We start from the raw sequence: 17136 nt of genomic DNA, 5'->3' as shown, positions 1-17136 counted from the left end.
CATAAATAAATAAATAAATAAATAAATAAATAAATAAATAAATAAATAAATGCATGCTACACATTTTCTGAACCTTTGAGTTCGGAGGAAATCCCTACTGTTGGGGAAAGGCACAGGGACGGGCTATGAGAGAGGTAAGAACCACGTGACAGGGTGTGAACCATTAATGGTCAATTGCAACTCCGAGTGCCCATGAGGGTGGGGGGAGGCTCAAGTCTTAAGCTCCCTTTCTCAAAAGATAACTAGACACAGCGGACTATCATTGGACAGCCATTAAAACTATTATATTCTTCCTCATTTATTTTCATGTTCAAAATAGATTAAAATGTGCAAAATTATGAAACAATATACATGGCATGATTCCATTTTTATTTAAAAATAAAACAAGACATATACATACACGTAGGTAGAAAAAAGTCTGAAAGGGTACAACGTAAAAATGTGAATGGCAGTGGTGATGGTTACTGATGGCATAGTAAGTGATCTTGTATTTTTTTCAGTATATTTTTCTATACTGCCTAAGCACTCCCTGGTGAACCCTGCCCCCTTTAAATAAGAAAAACAACAAAGCTATTTCCATTCTGGAAAAAAAAAAATATCAGTGGGACTTATAATCAATATTTAAATCACCTGGAAAATAGGCTTCATTTTTACCCCAAACCTACTAGGGTCCTCTTTACTATAAAAAGACAAAACACTGGGCAGCCTGGGTGGCCCAGCAGTTTAGCGCTGCCTGTGGCCCAGGGCATGATCCTGGAGTCCCAGGATCGAGTCCCATATCAGGCTCCCTGCATGGAGCCTGCTTCTCCCTTTGCCTGTGTCTCTACCTCTCTCTCTCTGTTTCTCATGAATATAAAAAAAAAAACTTTAAAAAAAAACCCCCAAAACACTTGTAAATGTGTTCCATAAATATACTGTGGACTATTTGTGAATGATAAAAGCAAATTTTGCTTTATGAGACATTTATGAAAATTTCTCTATAAACTAAGCTTTTTAAGAGAAATTATATTTGAGTTTGCTATCTAGATCCTATTTCTAATCCCTGTGGGTAAAAGAATGTCTATTTCCCAATTTATCATGTGAAATCCAGATGTTTCACTTTTTTTTTTTTTTTAGGTATTTATTCATTCATTCATTCATTCATTCATTCATGAGAGACACAGAGAGAGAGAGAAAGAGAGAGAGAGAGAGGCAGGGGCAGAGGGAGAAGCAGGCTCCATGTAGGGAGCCTGACGTAGGACTTAATCCCAGGCCTCCAGGATCGCACCCTGGGCTGAAGGCAGACGCTCCACCACTGAGCCACCCAGGCGTCCTCAGATGTTTCACTTAAAGTGAGATTTATTTTTATTTATTCCTGAGAAAGCAATCCATCATGCTTTGACTTGGGTAACCAAATGATCTGGAATTCCCATAATTACTGTAAATGAGATATGATGATTCATATAGCCAATGTTTTCTGCATATTCACTACAGGTAAAATGTAGTAAAAAACTGAAAAGTATGGAAACATAGGTCTTTTAAAAGTACTGACCAGCTGGAGCCACTGGAGATAGAAACAGCTTTATTTTTTTCCATTCAAGCTTTATCAAATGGACTGTTCAAAATGCATACACAAGAGCAAAAAAATATCACATGCAATCAAACTTGTTTTGCTTTACAGTCACTGGTTTTCTTTTGGAAAAGAATACATATTTGAATAAATTCTAATTCAAACATTATGTTTCCATTTCATTTCCTTTTCTTTAAAGTTAGCAACCACCAACACATTCTAGATAACTGATCATATTCTTTCTCATTCTTATTCACACTGAAATAGTATAAAGCCTATAAAATCAAACCATATACTGCTCAGAAATCTGAAAAGGTTCATTTACATAATAGAGTCCGATATGTTAAGAAACAGCACACAAGTGATATTTTGAAAAATGGATAAAAAATAGGATACACTGTCTGAAAGCAAAGATAAACAGTAATAATTTCTTATCTAAATAATTTTAATCAAATGAATAATATATTCATTTGGTAATAGCCTCTTTTATAGAATATTAAAAAAAGTGCTCAGATTACATTTTAAAAAAATAACAAAAATCTCACAGAACTGGGAGAATTTAAATAAAGATGGCAGCTGGGAAACCTTGATTACATTTCTGCTCCCAAGACAAGGAGGCAGGTGTGAATTTACCTGCATCCAGAAAGGAACGACAACTCTAAGACGGTAAACACACAGCTTCTAGCCTTGAAAAGATAGAAACTGTCTTTGAAAGGTTCTCGAGTGTCTTTCTTTGGATGAAAGCCATTAACATAAAACCAGATTTCTCAGCTAGACTGCATGTCGACTGACAAAGCAGGGTCACTTGCCTTGCTGTCCTTTCCTAGCACGCGATTAATCCTCACTCAGCCAGGGCTCAAAGGAACAAATAATTAACTCATTAGGATCAATAGACAGTCTATTTCCAAAAGAACAGCACATGAATACAGTAACGGAGTAAGAGTTTTTGCGCCCAGCTCTCTCTGGTGGCTCACTGCAGCCAACCTTGACCACTGCCGCCCTCAGGCGCAGCATCCCGGTTCTCAGACAGGAGTGATGGATCACTTTCCTCTGAAGGAACCCTAACTGAATTCTGCAGGAGGAAACCAGAGTTGTGGTATGATGTAAGAGTCAAGTTTTCTCTTCAAGGCATACTCAAGAGTTGTGATCTTTAGTGCTGCCGTCCTGCCAATCATGGGGATGAAAGTGGGGGTGATGAGGTGGCATCAACGTGAATGTTCCAAAGCCAAGAGTACCAAGATCCCACCCCACCGCGCTGACTTTCCACGTACTCAGATTACTTGTAACACTTCTCAAGTCCCACCTGGAAATGTCTTCCACAATTCAGGTATGCCCACAAAATGGTGTATAGAACATAATTCTATTTATAAGAAAATTATATGTGTGTAGACATATAACAATTTTTTCTCTGGTATGGTTGAACTTCAGATTATATTTTACTTTCTTATTTATGGTTTTACTAATGTTTTAATTGCTTACAGTGAGTATCATTTTGTAATCCTAAAAACATTAAGCTATCTTCAACTTATGAGGGCAAAAGAAAAAAAGTTCTGTAGATTCTGAAGGCAGTTCCAAACAAGAGCCCATCAAATACTCTTGGGAGACTATTTTGTAGAACAAAATCCCAAAGAATGAAAAATCTATGTGATCAGAGAAAATGGCTTTCCCTGCTACTCTATCCTCAGTTGGCAATGTGTCTGTACACGGCAGGTGTTACACAGACACACACACACACCCTCTCAGAAATGAATAAATACACAGTTTATTTGGATGTTGAATTTTAAAATCAATGTTTCATAATCCTTCTTTTAGCTAACTGAAATTATTTTCTAATGTCTTATCTAAATTCAGTGCATTTAGGAGACAAAAGTTTCACATCAGTAGTGGGTTTCAAAGTACTACGTTTTATAATACGGTTTAAAAAAAAGATCAATAGGAAATAAGCAAAATGGGGAATGGAATGAACCCAGTGGCCAAGCAGCCGGCAGCAGATGGGGATCGGCTGAGAAAGAGCAGAGGAAACTAACCCTCCCCGGTCCTTGATCGACTCCAACACAACTGGGTCCTAACTGTGACCTGATCCGCCTGAGTCTCCTCCTTCCCCCAGCACAGTGCCTGCCAGCCTGATGGTGGTGGACAAGGGACATTTGCTGACTGGGTGAGGGGCCAGAAGAAGGTGAGGAGAAGGAGCTAGCATGTGCTGATTCCCAAATCAAAGGGCAAGACATGGATTGCTCCACCTCTTGCCCTAGAATAGAGGTCAAAGTGATTCCTACGCTTCATTAAACGTGATTTGTAGCCCAGCTATAACGTGGTCAGATATTAACTAATTTTTAATCAATAACCAAGGGCAAGTGTCCTGAGTTCTAAGGAATGAAAAAATTAGTGTAAAGTCACTTCTGATGGGTCTTAGGTCAAGGCAGGAGCCAACATTAAAAACAAAAACAAAAAAACAAAGACCTACAAAAACCTCCATTTCTTAGATTTTTAAAAATAGAGCAAATAATATATACAACTAGGATAATCATATATCTTGTTGTCCAAACTGGGATACTTTTGAGAGCAAAATTATATGAGAGTAATAATTATTCTAGAACAAAACAAGCATGTCAAGACAACAGACACGATGGGGACTGTCCTGGGTAAATGAACATGTGATGTTCACACGTCGTCCTTTCTTTCAGGTTTGTATTTTCTTTTTCTGAGTTTTCCATTAACTATATAACATTCGGCAGTAAGACTGAGCTGAGTAACAATAGTTTCGTTCTCCTGAGAGGACGTTTTTGAAGAGATAAAACCGACTCCCCACCTTCTTCCCCATCTTTACAGTCTCGTAGCAGAAACTAATGTCGTAAATGGATCTGAGGAAAGCCTGCTGTAATTTCTTTCACAAAACAAGCACAACGGTGATTTAAATGACTTAAGATCCACTTATTAATTTTGTTTTCCAAAAGAGTAACACGAGACATTTATACCGTATCTTGTTCATAAAGCAAACTTCCAAAATGATAAAGCCCCACTCAGAGGTTAGGGCACAACATATTTTTAAAATCTTTATATTAACCAGGAGAGTCTCACAAATACATTGCCACAAATATTTTAGAAAAGCCATAGAAGAGTCTAAATAAAAATCATCTATACTGGGGGTAGGCTGGGGGTCTCCCCAGGTGCAGCGTGGGTACCGGTCAGTTCCGCAGCAGCAGCATCCGCTCGGAGCACACCTGCCCCACCAGGCCCGCATACTGCAGCACGGCCGCCTCCTCGCTTGGGTCCTTCTGCTGCTTCTTATAGATGCCGTAGGGCATTATGGCTTTCCTATGGAACACCTGCAAACGGTCGGGTTCCTTACTGCGACCTTCGTCCACTGCAAGGACAAAAAAAAAACAGTCGTTAAGGAAAGCCCCATGTGAAACTCCTCTTCGTATCTGAATTGAACAGTATTCAATTTGAGTAACAATGATGTATGAAGAGGTCCTCCTTGAGCAGGAAGGATGTTTAAGCGAGAGTGTGTGGGGTTTGGACTAAGGATGCTAGTGGTGATACTCTGCTGCAAGGTCCCTCCCCCGAGAGCGGATTCAGGAGGAATTGGAGGCAATTAAAAAACTGGCCTTCAACACACTATTTTCTCTTAATGGTCAAGTTTACCACCCCGTTCCTGAGTCTGAACTGATTCTGTCTCTCCTCCATGCCCACGTACTGTCTGAGGTTTTCATCGCTGCAATGAAGCTTTCTGTGACCCAGTGGCTTGGGCAGACTGGAGCTGAGCTGGTCCTGGCACTGGGGGTGCAGGTTCTGGGGGCGGGGAGCAGATCCTTACAGGACGGGGCAGGGATGGCTGGCAGCTCCGGCTCTTGGTTCTCCTCTTTTGTCACTGAAACAGAGCCCTGGCTTCTATAGGACACATGGGTGGCCTGGAGGAAAGAAAGCCTGTGTCCCAGCCTGGCCAACAGGATACAAGCAGAAGTGTTCTGTGGAGGTTTCTGTGCATCTCTTAGGAGAAGAGCTGGTCTGTGCCCTTCAACCCTTCCTTCACTGTGCTGCTTGCAACGTTAATGTCATGGCAGGAGCAATCTCTCTCTCTCTCTCTCTCTCTGAGCCTGACATTAGATTTCCCTTAGGTCAGCAACAACAAAGCCAGAAGGAACCTGGGTGCCTGAGGACTCTGTGTAATAAAACTACTACACCAGCCCTGGCCTGCCTATGTAAAGAATTTCATAGAAAGAAGCAGCTATCTTGTTTAAGGTTTCTACTACTGGCAGTTGCTCCTAATTCTAACTAATACAGGGAACAATTTTACACTACCTACTAGAATGTACGATGTCTTCCATCACTGACTCAGGCCACGGCTAACAATTGTCCTACGGCTGCGGTTTTCAACCCTGACTACATACTGGAATCATCCAAGGAACTTTTAAAAAATATCAAAAAAGCCCTGGATCCCATCCCCAGACATCCTGACTGAGAAATTGGTCTGAATAAAACCTAAGCATCAGTATTTTCTTAAGCCTTTTAAAGTGGGTTGAGTTGGGGCGCCTGGGTGGCTCAGTCAGTTAAGTGCCAGGCTCTTGGTTTTGGCTTAGGTCACAATCTCAGGGTCATGAAATCAAGCCCCCCCCCCCCCCACCATTGGGCTCAGCACTCTTGTTGAGATTCTTTTCCCCACTTTCCCCCACTTACAACTCTCTCTCTACAATAAATGAATAGACAAAATTTAAAAAATGATTTAAAAAATAAGTTGGTTTGAGAACCACTGTTGTAGAAAAATACACATGCTAGTATTTATATATGTGCCTAAGGATGTTTATAGTCATACTCTCTGCAATACTGAAAAACTGGAAACAACCCGAATGTTCACTAATGGGGAACTGGTCAAATTGTTAAGGTAAATGCATATAATAAAATGTTACATAGCTATTTAAAAAAGACAAAGGAAGAGGCTGTTAAGTGAAAAAAAGAAAAGGTACAGAGTAAACTACTGTTATTTATAAGCCTAGTATATGCACAGGAAAAATCTGAGCAAATATGCATCAACCTTTTTACAATACTTGCCTAGAAAGACCCCTTCTTTCTCCAGAAAAACATGGCTCGCCCTCTTGCTTCATCAGATTATTTCAAATGCTGGCTCTTCAGAGGGCCTTCTCTGACTCTATAAAACAGCATCCCCGCTTTGTTCTCCTGAACTCCCTTCACTGCACGGACTACCACCTGACATACATATTTATTGCCTGTTTCCTTTTCCACTCAAAAGTCCTATGAGAATACAAATTAAATGAAAAAATTTTGACTGCTCTGCCCACTAATATTTCCCCAGAGTCTAGTACAATGCCTGACAGTAGGTTCCCTATACATATTCGGTGAATGAATGAATGAGTCTATCTCTGGGGGCAGCAGTATAACCGGGGCCTTTCACGGTGTAGGAAACATACACACATATACATACTCTCACCATTTCGTGGATTGTCTATAATTGGCATAAGGCTTTTATAATTTTAAAAAGTTGTTTTTAAGGTTGATTTACACATTTTGTTTTTGTTAATTTGGGTCTTCTGAAAATGAAAAGTAGAAATGCTAGTTTCCTTTTCAACAGAAGGACTGTTTTAGAAGATTTCTCAGGGCTTTCAGCTGTAAACTTCAAGTCAAATCACAAAGGTCCTGATGGCTTTCACAATAGAGTTGCTATGAATTCAACATTTTATTGGGCACCTCACACGAGGCTCTATGTTTTTGAATATTTACACCGCTTTTTATTATGTAATGGAAGCAACAATTAAATGTTTATTCTTCCTCAACTGATGCTGTTTCCTCTACTGGGTATTCATGAATTAATCTGGATTAATCATCCAAGATCAGTTCAGAAGACCCAGAAGTCACACTATACTTTCAATATCTAAAAGCAAGAGATAGAGAGAACCCATTTTACGGACTTGTATCATAGGATTATCTCAATCATCAGAAGATGATGAAGTGAGTTAGGGCATTCCAAAATTGACTGCACTCTACACCTGTTCAGAAATTTGTTATAGGGAGATAGATGCAAGCTAATCATGTACTGTTGCCCCAAAAGATGTTCTACATTGTCAGAGAAGGCCACGTTGGTCCACATGGAACCTGCTTGGGAAGGTATGCTGACATGAAGGGAAGGGGAACACCCAGGATGCTAGCCAGAGGGCCCTCAGGTCCACAGAACTGAGTGTTGGTGTAGTTAGATTTTCACTTTCCCCAGGACACGTTCAGAGGCGATCAAAGCAGAGGATAGAATCCATCCTCTCACTCCTGCTGTTTTATCTCCAGTGCCATGTCTGGGCCTCTGCCCTCCCTGCTTCTACTGTTTGGCTCTGTGCTGCAAGAGGCTGTAGTGAAGGGAGATGGAGCCACGGTTTCTCCCCAAAACCTTTCCTCTTTCTTCCCTGGCTCTGCTTCTTGGCAGCAGCTCCAGCTACTCTTGAAGTGGTCAAGGTTCCAGCTTCTGTTGGTAGCCCTGGCGTGGCTCAGGAGTGACCCATAGTGGTGATGGCTTCTGGCTGCTGCTCATCTCTGCGTCACTGTGCCTTGCCCGGCTCTCAGCAACACTACACTATCTGTTATCCCCAATTTCCTGCATTAAATGTTCTCTGTTGTAAGTACCTGAAGTGGTTTTGGTGTTCTTGGTGAACATACCAACCCCAAAATACGTATTCTTAACAAATTACTTTGTCCAGCTGAAGAAGAAAATCCACATACTTTAACACAATGAAATATTTAGCATTTACTAGGTTTCCACACCCTTTACTAGGGCAAGTGATAAAGGAAAAAGGCAACAACCTGGTTCTTGATGTCAATTTCAGGCATGTTAATATCCAAACACTGCAACAGACAAGTACAAACAGAAATCTGGTAAAGGTCACTGAGAACAGCAAAGGAGAGAAGAACACTGGCAAAACTGTACAAAATCTTCTAAATCTAAAACGTTGTATTTTTCAAACTGGAATTTTAAAGTATGTCTGATGAGAGAAAGCAGCAGAAAAATGTTCACCTTTAGCCCAGAAGGCTGACCTAGAGCCCCCCCCAGAGTTCGGATAAGGATCAAATATGTGCTGGTCGCTACATTTTTAAAGGGTCTCACGACTGCCTGTAACATCTCACCAACAGTTAAAATCAAGCTGAATGATAAGCACCAGAGAAATCTTGCAAAAGTAGTTTTAGGAGTAGAGATTTGAAGATATTTATGATCTAATACTCCATGCATGTTCCCTCCCCCTTGAGTACCAAGCCTATAACCACCAGCTTTCTACAGCAAACATGCACCTCTTTTCTGACCCCGGGTCCTATCCCAGTGCTGTAATAAAAGCATCTTTTTGCACCAAAATCATCTCAAAAATTCTTTCTTGACTATTTGCTGATGGCCCTACAACATATCTATATTTAGCTTTATGTGGGACCCAGGAAATTTAACAAAAATCCCCTACCCCTGGACAAGCAGAGCAGGACTAACTCCATTTTGTGCTACACCCGCCACCTCCTGTATCACCCCCACATGACCTGCTTATTGCATAGGGCACTGCCCCACCCTAGTCAAGCAGAGGGCACACCCTAATTGGAAATCCGGCTCAGTGATGGGCCGGTTCAAATGGATACTTTAGGGTAAAATGTAATTCAATCGGCCACCTGCCTGTAGACCTACATGACTGTGCAACTTTCTGCGCATCCCATTGGCCACTGGCCCCTATAAAGTTGCTAAGCCTCTTAGTCTCAGGGTCCAAGTCCCTGCTCTGCTGTGTCGGATATACTTGGACCCAGGCTCGAGCTTGTAAATAAACCCTCATGTGTTCGGTGTTGGCTCCTCTGTAGTTTCTCGGATTCACAATCTTGGGCACAACACTTTATAGAATGATGTGTAACCATTTAAAGCTTTATCCTAAAATATTTTAGGACAAACATACTTTAAGATTCAAACTGGAACTCTCTAGCAAATAAAAATGTAAGATCTGATATGCCATCATTTTATCTAGAATGAAATGGAACTCTCTAACTTTTATTCTTTTCTAATATGATACATAAAAATAAAAATAGATTAGGAAAAACCCCATCATTGTGTAGAATTTATAGCAAGTATTTTAAAATGCTCCTCCAACAGAGTAGGAAATTTTGTAGCGTTTCGTTTGTCAAAATACAGATTTCATTTCTCTTTATTAAGGTTACAGGAAGAGTTTTAAAATTATATGCATGTCAAATTTGGGAGAAAGACTACAAATATGCAAGCTCAAACCACTGAATTCCAAGTGGGCTTGTGATGTCACTGCATCTATTGTTAAACATATATAATTAATTTTCGTAAAACGTCTAACTTAACTTCTAGCCTTTTTAGAGAGCTTTATAGCACAGAAATCAATCAAGTCCCCCCCCCCCCCGTTCTTTTTACTCCAATTACTTTTGAGGCCTTGTTCTGAGTCAAAGTAGTCAAATGCACAATACACTTAAAAAGTAGGTATCAACTAGCTATTCACTTTTTAATGTCATATGCAATTACAAAAAAGAGATAAAAATGAATTTTAAAATCCTCTCCCCATTCTAATTAGTGTTAATAAATCCAAGTCATTTGAAGATGCAAATATATTTGGTTGTGGTGCTCAAATACCTTGGAAATGTGTGAGGTTAGTGCTATCATCACTAGCACTAACTAAATGGCACTGACTCAATCACCAATTCACTGATCTAAAGCTTTTTATTAATTTATTGAAATACAAATTAATTTTCTTAATTACCTCAAATTCTTTAGTTTCTCCATTAAAACACTTTGACCATACAAAAGGCACTGAAACATCATAAAGATAAGAAGTAGCACTAACGCATTTCTTTCCCCACCTAAAAAGACTTAAATTGCAAGTCAAACTTGAAATGTAAACTAGAATTCTGCCCAAAGATGAGACTCCACAGCTGCCAGAAAGAGAGGATGCAGGGCCACATAGTAAGAGAAACAAAGGAAGGGTATACTTTTATAAATGTTTTAAAACTTGACATTTCAATAACTTGAACTAACTCAACAAATTTCCTGGGAGCTATTCTACATAAATACCCAATAATAAGCATATTAATTCTTAAATTTTAGATTTTTTAATCATAAAAGTAATGCTTGTAAAAACTCAAAGAATGTAGAAATAGAGTGATGTCAGGCCCCCACACAGAGCCCTTTCTCTCCTGCTCTTCTCTCTGCCTCACCAAACTTCCACCCACATTACCAGTGCTTAACAATTTCAGAGGATGCATTTAAATATTAGTTTTGGATCACATTCTACCTATACCTTAAATTAAGGCCAAAAAATCAAATCCGTCACTCTTTCAATGGGTATACTGTATTAAACTTCAGAAACTGGGGTGCCTGGGTGGCTCAGTTGGTTAAATGTCTCTTTACCGACTCTTTGGTTCAGGTCATGATCTCAGGGTGGTGAGATCAAGTCCCACATCAGGCTCCACGTTGAGTGTGGAGTCTGCTTAAGATTCTCTGCCTTTTCCTCTGCCCCTCCCTCCTGTTTGTCTGTGTATTCTTCCTTTCTCTAAAAAAAACAAAGTAGAAAATAAAGTCTAATTGCTAAAAAAACAAAACAAAACAAAACAAAACACTTCAAAAACCACTGATTATCAATATAGACAAAATACAATTCACTTCTGGGCTTAACAATCTGCAGTGTTGTTATCACTAGTTACATTTGCAATGAAAGCTAATTTTGATTCTTAGTGTGTTTACTAAAACCAATTTAAAACCTAAACAAGAAAAATCCTTCCAAATACTGAAAATACCAAAAATAAGTTATGATTTATTTACTAAAGTAAAAAAAAAAATTGCATCCCAATCCTCACAAAACCATTTATGATCACCTTCAATCACTTGCCTGACAAATACCATCAGTGCTTGTAGACAAAAACCTACACAGCTAAATCCATACAGTACAACAGGCCTCTTCTTCTTTTTTTTAAAATAAAGGTTTTATTTATTTGACAGAGAGCAAGAGAGAGAAAGCGTGAGAGTAAGAAAGAAGCAGGGGGAGCAGGAGAGGGAGAAGCAGGCTCCCCGCTGAGCAGGAAGCCAAATGTGGGACTCAGTCACAGGATTCCAGGATCATGACCCAAACGGAAAGCAGATACTCAACCGAATCACCCAGGTGCCCAACAGGCATCGTCTTGAGGGGGCCCCAAAGAGATTAGAAAAATCCATTCTGAGATTAAAGACCATTTGCCATCTCAACCAAGGGAAACTGCCAGCTTACTGAGAGGTCTTCGAAATGTGTGCCAACAAGGATCTCTTCCACTTTTTCTTTCTCTAATGTATCACGATTTAATTTTGTAAAATAAAAACCAAAACAATCCTGCAAATTCTCTGAGTTGAACATTTGATTACTGGCAATATAAATATGCTGTTAGATCTATGATGTTTTAATCTTCAAGGAAAACTCGTCATGATGGGCAACGACTGCTTGATATTTAGTTATAGGAGATGAAATGTGCCTTACAAGTGCTTTCCAAGGAAAAGAATCTAGAGATCAAAGCTTTACTTGTTTTTACGGGGATTTAACTCATTCATTATTCTTAAAATGTCTAGGTTTTCCAGAAGATGATGAAACAGTCTACTTTCTTATTTATTGCTACAGCATTATTACATAAACATGAAAACAAATTACATACTTTATAGTTTCTCATCAAGATGGTGGTACAGGTGGCAGACCTGGCAATGTCAATGAAGCTAAACAGAGTTGGGTAAAATTGTGAAATAATGGAAGAATGTGAAATTTTGGAGAGGCAAGATAGAACTCAACTCTGAAACCAAACTCAAGTCTGGAAAGTTCAAAACCAAATATGATTCAGAATATTTCTGAGTGACAGGTAGTATTAATAAATGTTTCAATCACTGTGGGGAGGAAGGGGACAATCTATGAAAGGAATATTTCAGTCTGGACAGAAAAGGGCCAGGCAAAAGAACACACAGTATATGTGACAGAAATGAACTCAGCTCAATTAGCTAATTCTTCAAGTCCACTTGGTGGGGAGACTTAAACATTTGCTTTGGGAATCCAAAAGCAATCAGAGAGAATTACAGTTTTGTAATCCATAAGGAATAACATTGCTAGTCATTTCACTTGGAATGTTCTTTTGGACAAAATGAAAACAAATCTAAGCTTAGCTTATGTAAAATACCATTTAATTATAGCTGTATTGATATGTAATTCTCTGACCATACAAATCATCCACTTAAAGTGAATTATTCAATGGTCTTCAGTATATTCACAGACCTGTGCAGCCATCACCACAATTTGTAGACCATTTTTGACATTCCAAAAAGAAACCCCATACCTGTTAACAGTCCCCATCCCCCTCAATGTCCCTAGTCCCAAGACCAATCTATTTTATCTCTGTACACGTTCTTTTGTGACTTCTTTTACTGAGCAAAGTGTTTTCAAGGTGTGTCCATACTGCAGCATGAATTAGCACTTCCTTCCTTTTTATTACCAAATAATAAGTCATTGCATGGACACGGTGTTTTTTACTTATCCTGTTAATGGACAAATGGGTTACTTATCCTTTTAGACTATTATAATGTTATGAACATTTGTCAGAGTTTCTGTGTGTTTTCCCTTTTCAATATACCTAGGAGTGAAACTGCTGGGTCATATGATAACTCTGTGTTGAACCTACTGAAGAAATGCAAGACCGTTTTCCAAAGTGGCTGTACTGTTTTATATTCTACTGGCAGTGTATAAGAGTTCCAGTTTTTTCACATCTTCATCAACATTTGTTATTGCCTGTCTTTTTGACTACAGTCACTCTGAATGGGAATGAAATATCTTACTGTGGTTTTAGTTTGCATCTCCCTGATGGCTAATGATGCTGAGTTTCTTTTCATGTGTTTGTTAGCCATTCACATATCTTCTTTGGAGAAATGTATATTCACATCATTTGCCCATTTGAATCTGAGCTTTTTATTGAGTGATAAGAGTTGTTTATATATTCTGGATACTAGATCCTTATCAGATATGATATGCAAATACACCCTCCTATTCTATGGATTGTCTGTTGATGGTGTCTCTGGAACTATAAAAGTTTTTAAATTTTAACGAAATCTAATTTATTCATTCTTTCACTTTGTTGCTTGTGTTTTGGGTGTCATATTTAAGAAACCATGCCTAATCCATGGCTATGATGATTTCTTCCTATTTTTTCTAAGAGTTTTATGGTTTTAGCTCTTACATTTTGGTACAACCCATTTTGAGTTCATTCTTGTATATGTTGTGAAATAGGGAACCAATTTCATTCTTTTGTGTGTAGATATTCAGGACTATATGTTGAAAAGATTATTTTTCTCTTGCTGAACTGTCTTGGTATCATTTTTGAAAATCAACCAGAAGTATGAGAGTTAATTTCTGGACTCTCAATCCTAGTCCACAGACATATATATGTTTGTCTATATGACACAACCACACAATTTTAATTTTATTCTAAAAGATTGTTCAGCTATTTGGGTTCTTTTTTTTTTTTAAGATTTTATTTATTTATTTGTGAGAGACACAGAGAGAGAGAGAGAGAGAGAGAAGCAGAGACACAGGCAGAGGGAGAAGCAGGCTCCCTGCAGGAAGTCTGATGTAGGACTCAATCCCAGGACTCCAGGATCACGCCCTGGGCCGCTGGCAGGCACTAAACCGCTAAGCCACCCAGGGATCCCTCCCCTTTCAAAGATTTTATTTATTTCAGAGAGAGTGTATGAGCACAAGCAGGGTGGGGTAGACAGAGCAGAGGGAAAGAGAGAAGCAGACTCCCCGGTGAACAGGGAGTCCAAGGTGAGGCTTGATCCCAGGACCCCAGGATCATGACTTGAGCTGAAGGCAGATGCTTAAATGGATTCAGCCATCCAGGCAACCCTGGGTTTCTTTAATTTTCAGGTGAATTTTAGAATTGTCAATTTCTGCACAGTAGCCAGATGTTATTTTAGTAAGGATTGCATTTAATCTGTAGATCAGTTTGAGGAGTATTGTCATTTCACCAATATAAAGTCCTCTAATCCATAAACATGGGATGTTTTTCCATTTACTCAGGTCTTCTGTAATTTCTTTCAAAAATATTTTGTATTTTTCAGATTGTAAGTTTTATACTTCTCTGTTAAATTTATTCCTAACAGTAATTCTTTCTGATGCTATTATAAGTGAAATAGTAAATTTAATTTCCCTTTTAGATTGTTCATTGCAAGTGTATTGAAATAAAGCTGATTTTTGTTACTCCAACTAGTTAACATACAGTGTAACATTAGTTACAAGTGTACAATATAGTGATTCCACACTTCCACACATCACCTGGTACTCATCACAACAGGTGCCCTCCTCCGTCCCCATCATCTATTTAACCCATCCTCCCATCCACCTTCCCTCTGGTACGTGTATTGATCTTTTATCCAGCAATCTTGGTGAACTCATTTATTAGTTCTGATAGTTTTTTAGTACATTCTTCAGGATTCTCTACATACAAGATCATTCATTTGCAAATAAAAATAATTTTACAAAATTCTTCCTTTCTAACCTGGATATCTTTTATTTCATTTTTTTGCCTTTTTGCCTCAGTGAAATACCACTTTTCTAAAGAAAAAAATGCAATTTGGTTAAACTCATCATACAATGGTAACTAAAAATAACTCCTAGCTCACAGAATAAGGTCACCTGAATAAAACAGGACAATATTAGGCCCACAGTCAATTGTGTGCAAAACTCACACCAACTTTACCTCCTGCCTCAGCAACTGCTAGCAGGATTTAATACTGGTTATCTTAAGTAAAATGGTAATAAATAACCCTCTTCTGATGATAAGGGTTGTATTCTCTCAAATTTTTGTTCTATTTTTTAAGACTTTTTTTTTTTTTTTTTTTTTTTTAAGTAATCTCTATACCCAACGTGAGGCTCAAACTCAAAACCCTGAGATCAAGAGTTGCATGTTCCACTGACTGAGCCAGCCAGGCGCCCCTACTGTGTTTCAACCCTTAAATACTCTCTTAAATACTTCCTATTTCACCATCAATGTTTACCCTAATAAAGGCGACGTTAAAAACTGACAGTGGAGCCTGCTTCTCTCTCTGCCTGTGTCTCTGCCTCTCTATGTCTCTCATGAATAAATAAGACCTAAAAAAAATTTAAAAAAACTTAAAAACCCTGGCAATATAATGAAAGAAATGTAAATTAAAACACACAAAACATGCCATTACAGAATTTCTCCAAGACAAAGGGGAAGTTAGTTTGCACAGCTGCTGTTGTGTGCAGGGGCTGGGGCTGGAGCCAGAGAGGTGATCTGCAAATTCAAGGTTGGCAGGACTGGGCAACCTCTGACCTGTGGTCAAGTGATTAGTAACATGCAAGGGAAATGGTTCTATAAATACATATACTGAGAACAATGGGAGTCAGATTTCTCTGTCAGAGAAGGGAGAGACAGACAGAAGACTAGAACAAATCCTACTGTGTTGGATTAGAACTGGAGGTACTGGGGAAAACTTACATTTCTTATACATTGTATAAGACAAGTAGATGTAAAAGTAGGTGTGTGTGTGTGTGTATGTGTGCACACCTGTGCACATCCACAGACACGCATATCTCTGTTCTAGAGCTGTCTGCTGAGAGGACTTGGAAACAAAGAGACCCCTGCAGTGATGAGCACACTTACTGGCCAGATCTTGTTTTCTAAATATACTCTCTATGAGAAAAAAAATGAGAGCTCCGAAGAGAAAAGTCTGAATGCAGATCTGGATCAGGCAAAGTACAAGATGAGCCTGGAATATTTTGTGCCACAAAGTAAGTAAATGCTCAAACGATGGGGATATGTCAAAAGAACAGAGGAGTCACTTAGAAAAGGTTCCTTCTGGCCATATCTGAGACAATTTGAACATTCGAAATAATGAGAGCAATGGATTATAACACATTGACTAAAATGCTAGGATTCCAGTAGCCCACACTGATAAACAGGGAGAAGGGACTGTTCTCTCTCACAGTGGAACGCCAATCGATAGAAGGAGAAGGGATGATGGAATTAGAAAATCATCATTAAAAAAAAAGAAAATCATCATTTGGTAGCCATCTCAATAAGTGATTCAAGCAAGAACCATCATTAATGAATGTAAGAACTAGCAGACATAAGTTCGATAGAATAAGATATATTATCTCACCAGATCTCCCTACACAATACTTATTACTTATTAATATATACAAAATACTTACTGATTTTACAGTGGAGACACTTGGCATTTATTACTTGACCAAGTGATGTAAATTCAACTGCCCAGCAGTGAGATTGGGGAGGAGGACAGTGTGCACCTCCTCAGACGATGCAGTAAGAACACAGCATCAGTTCTAGGGGATTCTTGCCAAAACAATGTAACCTGGATCTGATTATGAAGACACACCTGATGAACAAAACTGAGGAATATTCTACAAAGTAACTGGATGGTACCTTCAAAAATATCAAGGTAATGAATGATAAGGGTATATAACAAGGAACAGTTTCAGACAAAAAGACACTAAAGAGACATGACAGTAAATGCAGTATGCAATCCTGACTTGCATTCTGGATAAAAAAAAAAAAAAAAAGAA

At 38.8% G+C, this 17136-nt stretch overlaps 1 protein-coding gene across 9 annotated transcripts in view; it reads right to left on the bottom strand.

Annotated features, from left to right (window-relative positions):
* Positions 1 to 1544: 1544 nt before the first annotated feature.
* Positions 1545 to 17136, bottom strand: part of ATE1 (arginyltransferase 1) — a 163092-nt gene continuing 147500 nt past the window's right edge. For 8 of the 9 annotated variants that reach the window (XM_072805061.1, XM_072805060.1, XM_072805062.1 and 5 more), the window contains one exon: positions 1545 to 4913. In XM_072805061.1, coding sequence (XP_072661162.1) covers positions 4735 to 4913 — 179 coding nt within the window. In that variant the 3' untranslated portion in view covers positions 1545 to 4734. The remainder of the gene's footprint in view (positions 4914 to 17136) is intronic. The other variant, XR_012020472.1, reaches the window with a different exon arrangement.

The sequence above is a fragment of the Canis lupus genome, chromosome 29 (genome assembly GCF_048164855.1).
Source record: "Canis lupus baileyi chromosome 29, mCanLup2.hap1, whole genome shotgun sequence".
NCBI lineage: Eukaryota > Metazoa > Chordata > Mammalia > Carnivora > Canidae > Canis > Canis lupus.
The sequence above is the reverse complement of the archived record's forward strand: the minus strand, read 5'-3'. Positions and strand labels throughout refer to the sequence as shown.